We start from the raw sequence: 13,943 nt of genomic DNA on the forward strand, positions 1-13,943 counted from the left end.
TCTCCCTAAGCTGAAAAATAAATTAACTTTACAGGGACTGAAAGCACATTAACTCCCCAGGGACTGTCCCCAGTCAAACCACAGTGCGTTCGCTCAGACTGAAAAATGCATTCACCTTGGTCAATTTCACCTCTGGCTCCCGTGTCTGCGTGGGTTTCCTCCAGGTGCTACAGTTTGCTCCCACCAAGTCCTGAAAGACTTGCTGTTCGGCAATTTGGACATTCTGAATTCTCTATCAGTGTACCCGAACAGGCACCGGAATGTGGCGACTTGGGGCTTTTCACAGTAACTTCATTGCAGTGTTAATGTAAGCCTACTTGTGACAGTAAAGCTGATTAACGTTATTTTTTAAAAAATAAAAGCACCCAGGCCCTGCAGGACAGAATTCTTTTTCAAAACAAACATGACCATCGGAGTCAAACATGCTTTTAACCCTTATATTGCCCAATACTTAGAATCCAATATTCCTAAAATCATATGTTTGTCACACTGACATATATTAGGAATAGCCAACTGTGGCTCAGTGGTAGTGCACTCGTCCTTGACTTGGGAGGCAGTTTAGCACAGTTGGCTAGGCAACTGGTTTGTGATGCAGATCAAGGCCAGCAGCGTGGTTTCAATTCCTGTACTGGCTGAGGTTATTCATGAAGGCCCACCTTCTCAACCTTGCCCCTCGCCTGAGGTGTGGTGAGCCTCCGATTAAACCACCACCATTCAGCTCTCCCCCTCTTAAGGGGAAAGCAGCCTATGGTCACCTGGGAATATGGCGACCTTGCTCACCTTCCGTGGTTATGGCCCCAACCCAGAGACCATTCATAGGGCCCATCATTTTTGATCTACGGTTTGCCGTTCCCTCAGGGTACCCTGAAGTTACACTGGGGATCCCACATAAGAACTGCATTGTAATTGCTGGGGTAGTTCAAATTTGCATTGGGCAATTACTCTGCATTATAAATCCCCCAATGCACTAATGATTTTAAATCGCAGCCTTCAGATGGTTCTGAAGGTCTTACTCGGGAAAAGTTAGAGTTGAAACCACTGGTCCACCCGACTACTCTGCTGATTACCTCCCATACCCCCAACTACCCACCTGAGCTCCTAGGGACCAACCACTGGCCACCCTTCCAACTCCCAATCCACTGACCACCCTTCCAACTCCCAACTACACTCCTGACCTCCCATGGAACTACCCGACCATCTCTGCCAATCCTCCCAACCACACCCCAACCCCCATTACCATCACTGACTGACTGATAACCCCCCCTGTGTTAGGCTGCATGTCCCTAATTCCTCGGGAGAGCAGGATGGTCAATTTATTATTCGCCACTTACAGCGATCTTAATCTGTCTCTTGCAATTTAACTGTGAGTTTGCAGATTTTGAAGTGCTTCCTAGCAGTACCAGTGAGAACACGTGCCAAATGAGGGGCTGCCGACATGACTGGGAAATATACATATAGGCACTGAGGCCTCGTAGCTGCTTTCTTGCCTGCTTATGATTGTTCACAGTATTGGGCGGTAATTTGCACACCTTGAAGATTGTTTGCACATTTGGAGATTCCATTCACAACTTTGGAAATTTGTATGTCTGATCTGCCATCATCATAGGTGATCTTATGTTATGCTACTTTGGTCCTCCAGATGAGGTCAACAGAGAGGTGTAGTTTGGCAGAAACCATGCCTGGCGCACAGGGTCCACAGGTAGAAGATGAACGTTGTTGAATGTTGGAATGATAGTGTCTCAGTCAGCTCAATGTCTTGCATTTATATGATGGTAAACATTTTCAACTTGCTTGCAAAAGACCAACATCCTCAACATCTTTGCTTCTGATCAGCACAGTAGCACAAGTGGCTCGCACTGTGGCTTCACAGCGCCAGCGTCCCAGATTTGATTCCCCACTGGGTCACTGTCTGTGGAGTCTGCACGTTCTCCCCGTGTCTGCGTGGGTTTCCTCCGGGTGCTCCGGTTTCCTCCCACAGTCCAAAGACGTGCAGGTAAGGTGGATTGGCAATGCTAAATTGCCCTTCGTGACCAAAAAGGCTAGGAGGGGTTATTGGGTTACGGGGATAGGGTGGAAGTGAGGGCTTAAATGGTCGGTGCACACTTGATGAGTCGAATGGCCTCCTTCTGAACTCTATGTCCTATGTTTCTATGATCTTTCCATAAATCTGCCAGAGACCTTTAAGGATCTTGTGGTTGGCGGCCCACAACCAGGGGCTGGTTTAGCTCACGAGGCTAAATCGCTGCCTTATAAAGCAGACCAAGCAGGCCAGCAGCACGGTTCTATTCCTGTACCAGCCTCCCCGGACAGGCGCCGGAATGTGGCGACTAGGGGCTTTTCACAGTAACTCCATTGGAGCCTACTCGTGACAATAAAGCGATTTTCATTTTCACTTTCACATACTGCACAATATATGCTGCATATTACACAGCACAAGAGTTTGGATCTTCAGCTGGAACCGGGAGCAGAATATAGAACCTCTTTAGATAATTCAAAGCAGAAAGTACAGCCTCTGCATCAGCAGCAATGCTTGTTGCTACTTGGGGTCATCTCCTTATTGTGAAGCTCGCTTCAGTCCTCCCACCTGGCAGCCACACTCAAAACCCTGCCAACCATATCCCCAGTGTAAAACAGTCCTGTAAACAACCAGGCACTTTCACACCTCTCAAATTGCTTGGTATTCATGTCTTAGCATTCAGCAGTCAGCAGACAAAAATAGGCAAGATGGGAATGTGGTGGAAAGAAATAATATTTTTATGAATCAAAAATAAACAGACTTGGCAATCTTAACAGTGTATGTGCAAATCTTGACAGTTCCTCTTCATGATACTTCTACGTGGTGCAATATTCTCAGTGTCCGAGCGCATAAGGCCCCGGTAAAGATTGCTCAACCTGAAAATGTACAGGGACAGATCCAGCCATTGGGAAACAAGGCAATATGTGGAATTCCGAAACAGGAGGGCGGCTTTGGGTAGGAAGTGGAGTGCTTTGAGTTGTGTCTCTTATTTCCCAACCATGATCCCTCACAATCCACCAACGTGACCCAAATCGGGTGAGGTGATGAATGGCAAAAGCTAGAGTGTCATACATCCCATTTAAGGTGGCATTTATATAGTGCAAACAGTTGATTAAGCCATCATACGCTTGGCTGATTGCATGTTTGATGTTCCATGGACAAAGATATCACAAAGGCCCTGCAACAAGACAAACTTTGCCAATTTTTCAGGATGGCGCTGTTAGAAAACCTGGTGTACATTACACATTCTTTGTTGTGGCTCCAGATGTATCCTCTTTGTTGACCACTGCTGAAGTACAGCATCTATGTCACAAATATACAGAATTTAGTCTGTTGTGAGGACTGGTGTGGTTTCTCAATTGCTATTCCTGTCTCTAGCACTTGCCCTTTTTCATTGCACGATGTATGAGTCACAAAGTGAAAACTCAACAATATGCCTACCAGTCCCATCAAAGTATGGTTATCTGAGCTGGTGCATGGTCTACATGAGTTCTGTGATAGTGAATCCTCAGTATGGTGATCTCCTCTGAGGAGTTGGAAACTAAAGACATGAAGTAGAACTGTTAAGATAAGACTGTTCTAAATGATCATTTGTTCTTATGATCATCTTAATAGCTATCGCAATTTTCCATGCAAAAGGACCTCGGTTCGAAACTGGTCATTTACAATTCCATATTTGATTTACTGCTGACTTCAAGTGAACATGTTTTGTCAGCCATTGCTTATTTGGTAGCACTCTTGCTTCCAAATCAGAAGGTTGTAGGATCAAACCCTGCTCCAGAAGCACAGATCAAGGCCAACACTAGAGTGTAGTAGTGAGGGAGTATTCCACCATCTGAAGTATTGTTTTCAGATGAGACATTGAACCAAGGTCTTCTGCACTCTCAGGTGGATGTAAAAGATCCCATTGCACCCCCTTGGGGTAATTGCTGTGCACTGGGAACCATCCAGTAATGCAATTTAAATCACAAACTTTCGATGGGTCTCACTGTCATAGTCGTAGTTACCCAGAAAAGGTTAGAAGGATTAAAACCACGTGTAGCTTCTGGGTAATTATAGCACTGATCCACCCTATCTCCCTTGGGACTCGTGTTAAAGTGGCAGATACTTTAAGCCTATGTGGTTTACGCAGAAATGCTGGATAAAAGGATGGTGTGGCTTACTTACCTTTGACTCTCCTGAATTCTACAGTAGGCCACAGGAACTTGCTGCGCTAAGTGATCTTAGTCCCGCCCGGTTTGAGTCAGAAGGTCATGCGAGATCGGAGAGGCTTCATTTTGAAGTAAGAAACTAGGAATGGAGTGACTCAACTTGTCATTCCAATGGAAATTATGGGCATCATTTGGTCAGGATGTGGGAGTTCGCCATGCTCAGATTGGTGACTGTCTTTCCTACATTATAATAGTGGCAACACGTTGAAAAAGTTCCTCATTAATGTCCGATGATGGGGATGTGCTGAGTAGTCACACGTCAGTTGGCTCTCTTCCACAAGAAAGGAAAATAAGCATTTTTGGCCAAAATTAGCCTGGATTTAAAAATCCCTTCACCCTCGACAACAGAATAAACAACAATGCCAGGAAGGAACAGCTCGAGAGGCCGCAGGGACACTAGAAATTGCGGCAAGGGACAGGAGTGGCGAGCAAGTGGATTGGTAGAGCCATGAGGTTAGGCGTCCCGGTCTCCCCCGAGAGAGGGAGACTGGTGATTCAGAAAACAAAGAAAAAGACAATTTTGCTTGGCACTGCTTTGCCTTGCTATAAACTAGGGAACTAGCTCACACTAAGGAGGAGGCAAGGGAGCAGAGCACAGCAGACGGTGAGGAGGAGATAGAAGGGACGCAAGCATAGCGGGCGTAGGAGGGGAGTCTGATCGACCCTGGGGGGGGGGGGGGGCACCACACTAGTGGGAAAGCCAGCGGGGGGGGGGGACGCCGCATCTCCCATCGGGGAGGGAGCGTCTGGCTGAGGCGGCCGGGTGGGGGTGCGGATGCAGTGGGCCAGGGTGGGAAGCAAGGGGAGCCAAATCCATGGGGTGAACAAAACGATGAGGTGGGGAGGGGAATGGAAGGGTTCTGGACTGGCTTCAGCAGATCGATATAGGAAATGTGGAACAAGCTGGCACTGTAGGCAGCCACTTTGGATGGTCCCTGAACAAAGGGAAATCCTGGAGTGCTTGGGCTCACCCACATGGCAAACACATGGTCATGTTGCATGGAACCCCAAAGCGCAGGGTCCCGGCCTCATGGTGAGACTGGATATGTCAGTTGTTGGGACGATAGACGCAGGGACTTGGAAGCATCACTAGGACTGTGAGAGGTCATGGAGAGCATCATGTTTGTTCCAGTGTCTGCCCATCTTCCTCCCCAGGGCCTTTTTCAAGAAGGTAACGAGTAGTATCATGGGGTATGTGTGGGCACATGGCACCCCGAGAGTTAGAAGGGTCTTTTTGGAGCGGAGTAGGGATAGTGGAGGGCTGGCGTTACCCAACCTTTCAGGATATTACTGGGCGGCAAATACATCGATGGTACGAAAGTGGATGATGGAAGGGGAGGGGGCAGCCTGGAAGCGCATGGAGAGGGCGTCCTGTGGCAACATAAGCTTAGGGGCACTGGTAACGGCACCATGGCCGCTCCCTCCCACGAGGTATACCACGAGCCCGGTGGTGGCGGCCACCCTCAAGATCTGGGGGCAGTGGAGGCGACACAGGGGGGAAGTGGGAGGTCTGATAGGGGCACCACTAAGAGGGAACCACAGATTTGCGCCGGGAAACACAGGAGGGGGATTCCAGAGCTGGCAGAGGGCGGGTATTAGACAACTGAGGGACTTGTTTATAGAGGGGAGGTTTGCGAGCCTGGGAGAGCTGGAGGAGAAATTTGGGCTCCCCCCGGGGAACACGTTCAGGTACCTCCAAGTGAAGGCATTTGCCAGACGACAGGTAGCGGGGTTCCCCGCGCTCCCCGACAGGGGGGTGAGTGATAGGGTGCTATCAGGGGTCTGGGTCGGGGAGGGGAAGATCTCGGACATCTATAAGATTATGCAGGAGGTGGAGGAGGTACCAGTAGAGGAGCTGAAAGATAAGTGGGAGTTAGAGCTGGGGGAACAGATAGAGGACGGGACATGGGCAGACGCCCTGGAGAGGGTTAACTCGTCGTCGTCATGTGCGAGACTAAGTCTCATTCAATTTAAGGTACTGCATAGAGCCCACATGACGGGGACAAGGATGAGTCGGTTTTTCGGGGGTGAAGACAGGTGTATTAGATGTTCGGGAAGCCCTGCGAATCATGCACATATGTTTTGGGCATGTCCGGCACTGGAGGAGTTCTGGAAGGGGGTGGCAGGGACGGTGTCGAGAGTGGTGGGGTCCAGGGTCAAGCCAGGATGGGGACTTGCGATCTTCGGGGTTGGGGTGGAACCGGGGGTACAGGAGGCGAGGGAGGCTGGAATATTAGCCTTTGCGTCCTTGGTGGCTCGGAGGAGGATCCTGATTCAGTGGAGGGACGAAAGGCCTCCGAGTGTTAACACCTGGTTAAACGACATGGCAAACTTCATCCAATTGGAAAGGATCAAATTCGCCCTGAGAGGGTCGGTGCAGGGGTTTTCCAGGCGATGGCAACCCTTCCTAGACCTCTTGGATCAGAGATAGAAACTGAGGCCATGACAGCAGCAACCCGGGAGGGGAGGGGAGGGCGGGAGGGGGGGATGGGGGGGGGGGGGGAGGGGGGACAACGACGAAGGAAGTACGGTAGCGGCGGTGGCACGGGCAAGGCCTGCCCGAGGACGCTGCTAGAAATGATAAGTTGGTCTGACTGTCGGTTCGCCGGCGGGGGGGGGGGGGGGGGGGGGGGGGGGGGGACGCGCGGGTAGGGGGGGGGGGATTCTTTTTCTTTTTCTTGTTAAGTAGGGGGGTTTGACTTTGTTTTGCTATAATTTAAATGTAAATGTAGGGGGGGTTAAAATGTTTGTATTTTGAAAAATTCAATAAAAATTATTTAAAAAAAAAAAAAATGGAGAGCATCATGGAGGCGGAGAAGGTGCCGGGACCCGATGAGTTCTTGGTGGAATTCTACAAATTATTCGCAACAGTACTCACACTGCACCTGCAGGAAATGTTTGTGGACTTACTAGCGAGGGGCACCCTGCCTCCAACCCAAAAACAGGCCACCATATCATTGGTACCCAAAAAGGATAAAGACTCAAACGAAGTGGGGATCATACAGACCCATTTTGCTGCTCAATATGGATGCGAAAATACTCGCAAAAGCTCTGGCCAAGTGGCTGGAGAACACATACTGGTCACAGAAGACCAGACGGGCTTTAAGGGTAGACCGCTAACTGCGAACAGCAGGCACCTGCTGGACATAATAATGACCCCACCTGGAAAGAGAACACCAGAGGTGTTTGTCTCCCTGGACACAAAAATGTCCTTCAACGGAGTAGAGTGGAAATACCTCAGTACGAGAGCGGTTTGGACGAGGGACAGGACCCTTATACAACGCCGCCAAGGCGAGCGTACGGACCAATGCCACCAGTTCTGAATACCTCCAGCTGCACAGCAGCACAAGGCAGGGATGCCCGCTGACCCACTGCTTTGGACTAATTTTCATTTTAAAACCCAGACTTTTCAGTCCGAGCTGTAAAGGCAATTAAAAGTAATGATGTTGCAATAGAGGATCACTCTTCACTCAGGATTGAGGTGAGTTGTTTAAGTTGTGAAAAGAGAGAGGGTGGCAGTGGGAATAAGGCAGCTTTCCGGTATTTCTAATATTATAGAGCTTGGCATTGTCAGTTGTTTGGAGGAAAGAAAAATAATTTCCCTAACACAGTCAACTGTCACTCCAATCTAGAAACACATTATACAAAAGAGCAATGCCAGGACGTGGATTAGTTGTTTTCAGTGAGTGAAATTTGTTTAGATTTTAAAAAATTATTCGTTAATGTGATCGTGTTGTGTTAAAGCGATGACTTGCTATAGTGGCCATATGGTAATAAAACATTTGCTGTACATGCCTTAACACGACATGAGTTTATTTGGTGGACTCAAGAAATTATAAATAGTTGGCTTGCCACTTTAATTTCCCCTAGGTGGAATTCTGGCAGACAATCAATAATTCATGGTTGTCCTGGGATAACGGGAGTTCCTAAGTAATTGTCTTTTGTGGTTTTAATAGAGTAAAAACCTGGAAATTATCAGTTTATTTAGCTGTTGATTTTTTTTTTTATTCTTTCAAAATACAGGAGGAAGAAAGTGAAGAGGAACCGAAGCTTAAATATGAAAGATTGGCTAATGGAATGACAGATATCCTGCAGAAAGATGCAGCAAGTTGTATGACTGTGCATGATAAGGTAGCCTGTTTGTTCCAGCAATTTTAATGTATCATTTTCAAAAAAACTTAGTTTACCTGTTACAATCTTAAGGACACTGGAACAAGCTACACAAATTATAGAGCTGTTAAAAGCAAAGGTGAATAATTTAAAATCATGTGCGTGGCCTATCTATCTCATTGTGATTCATATCAAGCAGTGACGATTTATGTTTTTGATAAAACATACGGGTTCCACATAATTCAATGTTCCATATCTATTCAGAATTTGCTTCCCACTTTTCTTGTAGCCACTTTCCTTTTCTAAAGCATCACATTTTCACAAGCATCAGTCTGTACTAGATGACTAATCGTCATGGCACCTGGTGCAGTCAAGCAGGCTTGTGCAGTGGAATAGTCATACCTAGTTATGTCTGCGCACCTGATGTTTTATTAACCAGTATTGATTTTCTTTACCCGGGGGACTTTCTTCTTCTTGGAAAAAAAAAAGCAACCTTGCAGGGGCGAAAGACATTGCCGGGCTGAATTTGTAATGAGTCTCTTCTTCCTTTTTTACTCTTTAATGCAGGTTCATGTTATAAGTGCCTGAATTTAATTTTCAGTTTAGCAATTCCATCTTGATAAATCCTTTTTAAACCTCAAGTTAATGGAAGGTTATTTTTTAGATGGTGCTGGTTGACTGACATGCTTGGTAGTGCCTGTAAATATGAGCATTTCATTAGAGCCTCCAATCAAGCATGCTCAGAGTCACAGAGAGATTGTAATTTGAGTTGCCCCAGAATTTGGTTAATGCATTGAACTCAAATATATCGATTCTCTGTTTACTATTCCGTTTCTTTCAGAAAAAAAAGTTGAGAATGTTTCAAATATTATTTTAAAATATTCTTTTGTGTTTGCAAAACTCCTAAATGGTTGGTTATGTATGTTGATTTTCTTTTTAGCAATCGCTCCCAGAACTTTGCACTTTTAGCTCTTGAATCTTTTTACATTTATTTTACACTGCTATAACTTGATCCTTGTTCAATGATATTGCAAATATTTCCTCAATCCTTGCTGTGCCTGTGCATCTTGCTCGTGTTTAAAAGCCACACTTTTAATTAGCTGCCACAGTTCATCAGTGAGTATGCACAAGCTGCAAACAATTTGTTGTCAGTAGATAAGGCTTCCTTTGACTCATTTTGACAGCTAACAAGTACTTGCACAATCATATTGCCTCACTTTGCGTAAAGATGTCACTGACTTCGAGAAAATGTTCCCTTTTTTTTGGGAGGGAGGTTAATATTACAGTCCTTGGATACTAATTTGATACTAATTATGATACAGTGAAGCAAAGTTTGTAGAACATTGTGCATAAAAACAATTATAGGTTCATGCTGGGGAGCACACTTTTAGTCACCATGCATGTAAGGCAGCAAAATTGTACTCTGAAAAGGGCAAAAGGATATTAAAAAAATTGCTGCAATTTTACTGCAGCTTGTGAATTTATTTAGCTCGGCACAAATATCCTGAAGGATTTGGAATTTTACTAAAATGAGTAAATTGTTTTATTCCAATAATGTGATTTTAAGTGTATTGTGGAATTACAGGGCAATGAATACGTAATGTGACCATATTCATATGTTTTCAAGCTTGTGTGGTAGATAATTTTATATATAATGACGAGAATAGATTAATTTAAATAAACTTAGTCTTTTAAGTCTTTTGATCAAGGCCGATTTGAACACAATTGTCGGATTTGTGAGGATCTGTGCTGCATAATCCATCCATCTGTTGCTGCAGATGAGTGAAGACTGGGCTTTTTAGGGACCCCTTTAATTTAATGGAGTTTGTTCAGGGATATGTGGTTCTGCAGTGCCCTGGAGGTGCCAGTATTTAAATCTGCTGCTTCTCCACTGTGACATAAACTTGCCACCAAGAGCCGAAAAACAGGCCTTAAACTTGCACGGCTGCCTCGAAGATGGGTGATCGGATATAGCCTTGGGAATACAGCAGTGACGTTATCTGACTTGTATTAAATCGTCAGTGCCAAAGTTGGGGCAGCCATCATTGGCAGTGTTGGAATATAACGAGGATATTGGATAGCTCCTTGTTGAATGTATTGACGTCTCCATTCCTGCGACCATATACTTGGCATCACATGGCCAGATTTACACACCGTTCCAGAATGTCATCTGAATTGTTTTGGAATAACAGCAAAGGTGCCTCTCAGCATTTTATGTGAAGAAAGGTAAACGGTTTCTGTCGATAGAAGTGAATCAGGATTGCATATAGCATAAATAAATTTTACTTTACTGCTGTTTTGTTTCAGTTTTTGGCACTGGGGACACATCAAGGCAAAGTCTATTTGCTGGATGTTCAGGGGAATGTGACGCAACGCTTTGACATTGTAAGTATAATCTGATACTGTAACAAAAAAATTGCGAGTGTGATATCTTTTCATTTCCCCACTCACTTTGAATTGTTTTCTCCAAGCCATCTTTTTGTGCTTCTGGGACCACCTGAGTATCTATATGTTCCCCCTCTCCCCTGTTGAAAGAATGAATAATCAAGCTGCTCTGAGGTCTCGCCTTGTACTTCTCCAGAGCTAACCACAAGACGCTTCTTGAGAGAGGTCCAGGTCGACTGCCCTTTTCAATTATTTTTTCCACCCTTCTTTGCTCCCCATCTGACCCTTTAACAGCTCAACTGAGACAGTGTGTGAAGGGCAGGTTTGAAGCAATGCCTTTATCCCACTGACATGCTATTGGTGCTTCATTATTTCACTGCCATTAAAGCTATATTGTTAACTTAAACATAAATATCTTGTGTACTCACTTCCACCTCTCTCTCAATATACTTCATAAATGTGATCAAACTGGTGGGACTTTTGTCTGATTAAACCCATGGAAAGCACTTTGAGTTGTTTTTATATAGGCTATATGACACAGAAACGGGCCATTTGGCCCAACCAGTCAATGCTGTCATTTGCACTCCATTCAAGCATCCTTCCTTCCTACCCAAATCTATCATTGCAATCCTCTGTTCCCTTCTACCTCATATCTTAGTCTAGCTTCCCTTTAAATGCATCGATACCATTTGCTTTAATCACTCTGTGCGAGTTTTCAATCTCACCAGCCTTTGGGGAATGAAGTCTATTTTGAATTCCCTATTGACTATCTATATTGATGGCCTCTAGTTATGCTCTTCCTACAAGGGAAACCTTCTCTCTCTATCCACTTTATCAAAACCGTACATAATTTTAAAGGTCTCTAATAGGTCTCTCCCCAGCCTTTTTTCAAGGAGAGAAGTCCAGCCTGCATATCCTTTCCTGATATGTATACCCATGCATTTCTGTTACCGCCCTTGTAAATCTCTGCACCCTCTCCAATGCCTCAATATCTTTTTTTACAATGCTGCATTTCAAACTGCACAGTCATCTAATTGTGGTCCAACCCAGGTTGTTTCAATTCTCTTCCCCTAGAAATTAAGTCCAGAGCTTGGTTTGCTTCTTCTTATAACTTTGATAACCTGTGGTGCAACTTGTAGTTGTTGATGTACTTTTGAGATCCCTTTGTTCCTCTATCCCTCTCCCTAGATTTCCGTCATTCAAATAATAAGTGACCTCCCTATTCTTCCACCTAAAATATGCTACCACAAATTTGTCTGTGACAAGCTTCGTTTGCCAGTTATTTGTCCATCCTGTTGAAGTTTTATTAATGTCCTCCTATAATATGTTGCACGCCTCCTCCTTAATGATAACTATACCTCACAATTTGGTGTCCCACAAATTTAGAATTTGCGTCCTTGATTCCAGAGTTTAAAATTGTTCATGTATGTTGTGAACTGCGATGATGCCAGTGCGTGTCTTTGGGAAGCATCATTTCCCACCTCTGCAACTCCGAATAACCATGAGGCAGAAATTGAGAAGTACCGCACCAGATTCAGCAGTGCCTCGTGGCGAAGTGGAAGAAAATTCGGCGGGGCCCTCCAGGTTGTCAGCGTGCTCCCAATGGAGAAATTGGTGGAATTCCTTATGAGGGAAATCCAGAAACCGAGGCAGTCAACGTTAGAGGATCTTTTCAATGCAATTGAGGTGGCACCCCTTCTAGTAACTTTGGAGAGGGTGGAGCAGCGGTTGGAGGCGGAGGGCATGACGATCTGGAAGGTGGATGAGGCGGTCTCACATCACAGTGACTGTATTGCCTCTTTGGAGGCTGAGGTAGCATTATTTGGACGGTCAAGGAGAACCAGTCCAGGTGCCAGGACCTGAGGATTGTCAGGCTACTGGAAGGCATTGAAGGTATATGTGGCAAAGATGCTCGGGAAATTGATTGGGGAGGGGGCCTTTGTGAACCCTACCGTGATGGACCGGGCCCACCGGTCACTACAACAGAAGCCATAATCCGGGTATCTGCCGCGCGCGGTCATAGTCCAACTTCATAGATATCTGGACAAGGATACTGGACAAGATAAAGGCCATTATTTCAATGCTCTGGAGGAGGTAAATGACTTTGAGGAAGAGTAGACTGAGAGCGTTCTGATTGTGGTTATGGGATGTTTTGGAGTTTTTGAATTTTGTGTGGTTCTTTCTGTGTTTTGCTCTTTTCTCTTCCGTTTCTTCTTGCAAATGGTAGAATGGTGTAGTTTGATTTGTTGATGTGGGGTGGGGCTCATTTTTCCCAGTATGTACTATTTTAGTTGCGTGATTGGAGTAAGGGAGTGTTTGGTTTCTCCTGGTTGGATTTACGGTCTGCATCTGGTTGCCTGGGGAGGGAGTTGCTATCTGTTTTGTTTGTGGGGTAAGGTAATGAGCTGAGGTCAGCTGGGTTTTCTTTGTTGGGGGTGGGAGAGGGTGCCTCTCTGAGCTGGGAGGCTGGTTGGCTATTGTTGGGGGGTATGGTTGGATAGGAAGGTGGGAGTGGGTGTGCGGAGGAGGAGCGGTGCTTGTAGAATGCTGGCGATTAAAGCTTCTTTGCTTATGGATCTGTGTGAGGATGGACGGCAGCATCTTGGATTTGAGGTATGTTGGGGCTCAATTGGAGTTCCTCGCAGGAGGCATGTGACTGCTTTTAGTAGGGGAGGGGGTCCAGAGGCCTACAGTTAAGCTGGTTACGTGGAATCATAGGGGCTTAAATCGTCTGGTTAAAAGGTTCCGTGTGTTTACCCATTTGAAGAGTTTGAGCACCGAGGTAGGTCTTCTTGCAGGAGAGGCAGTTGGAGGCTCTGGATCAGACGAGGCTGAGAAAGAGATCGGTGGGGCATATATATATATATGGTTGGTTGCTGGAGACAGGGAAACATTGAGGAGGTAAAGGGGAAGTGGGAAGAATTTTAGAATTGTCCCTTTTTTATTTTCTGTTGCCTGACCTCGTTTTTCCTACCAAAATGCTTAACTCAACACTTCCCTGCATTAAATGTTCTCTGCCATGAGTTTACACATTGCAATAACTTATCTATGTCCTCTTGAAGTCTATCACTATCCTTCTCTCAGTTCACAATACTTGTAAGATTTGACTCATTTTAGGTGGGGTTATAGGGTGACAGGGATATGGTGGGGGAGTGGGCCTAGATGGGATGCTCTTTCATAAAGTTGGTGTAGATCTGGTGTCGGCCGAATGGTGGTCTTGT

General features: G+C 45.6%; 1 protein-coding gene across 5 annotated transcripts in view; it reads left to right on the forward strand.

The window, feature by feature from the left end:
* Positions 1–13,943, forward strand: part of vps41 (VPS41 subunit of HOPS complex) — a 224,865-nt gene that overhangs the window by 31,640 nt on the left and 179,282 nt on the right. For all 5 annotated transcript variants that reach the window (XM_038809941.1, XM_038809942.1, XM_038809937.1 and 2 more), the window contains exons 3-4: positions 8,251–8,358; positions 10,645–10,722. In XM_038809941.1, the coding sequence (XP_038665869.1) occupies positions 8,251–8,358; positions 10,645–10,722 (186 nt within the window). The remainder of the gene's footprint in view (positions 1–8,250; positions 8,359–10,644; positions 10,723–13,943) is intronic.

Source organism: Scyliorhinus canicula, chromosome 10 (genome assembly GCF_902713615.1).
Source record: "Scyliorhinus canicula chromosome 10, sScyCan1.1, whole genome shotgun sequence".
NCBI lineage: Eukaryota > Metazoa > Chordata > Chondrichthyes > Carcharhiniformes > Scyliorhinidae > Scyliorhinus > Scyliorhinus canicula.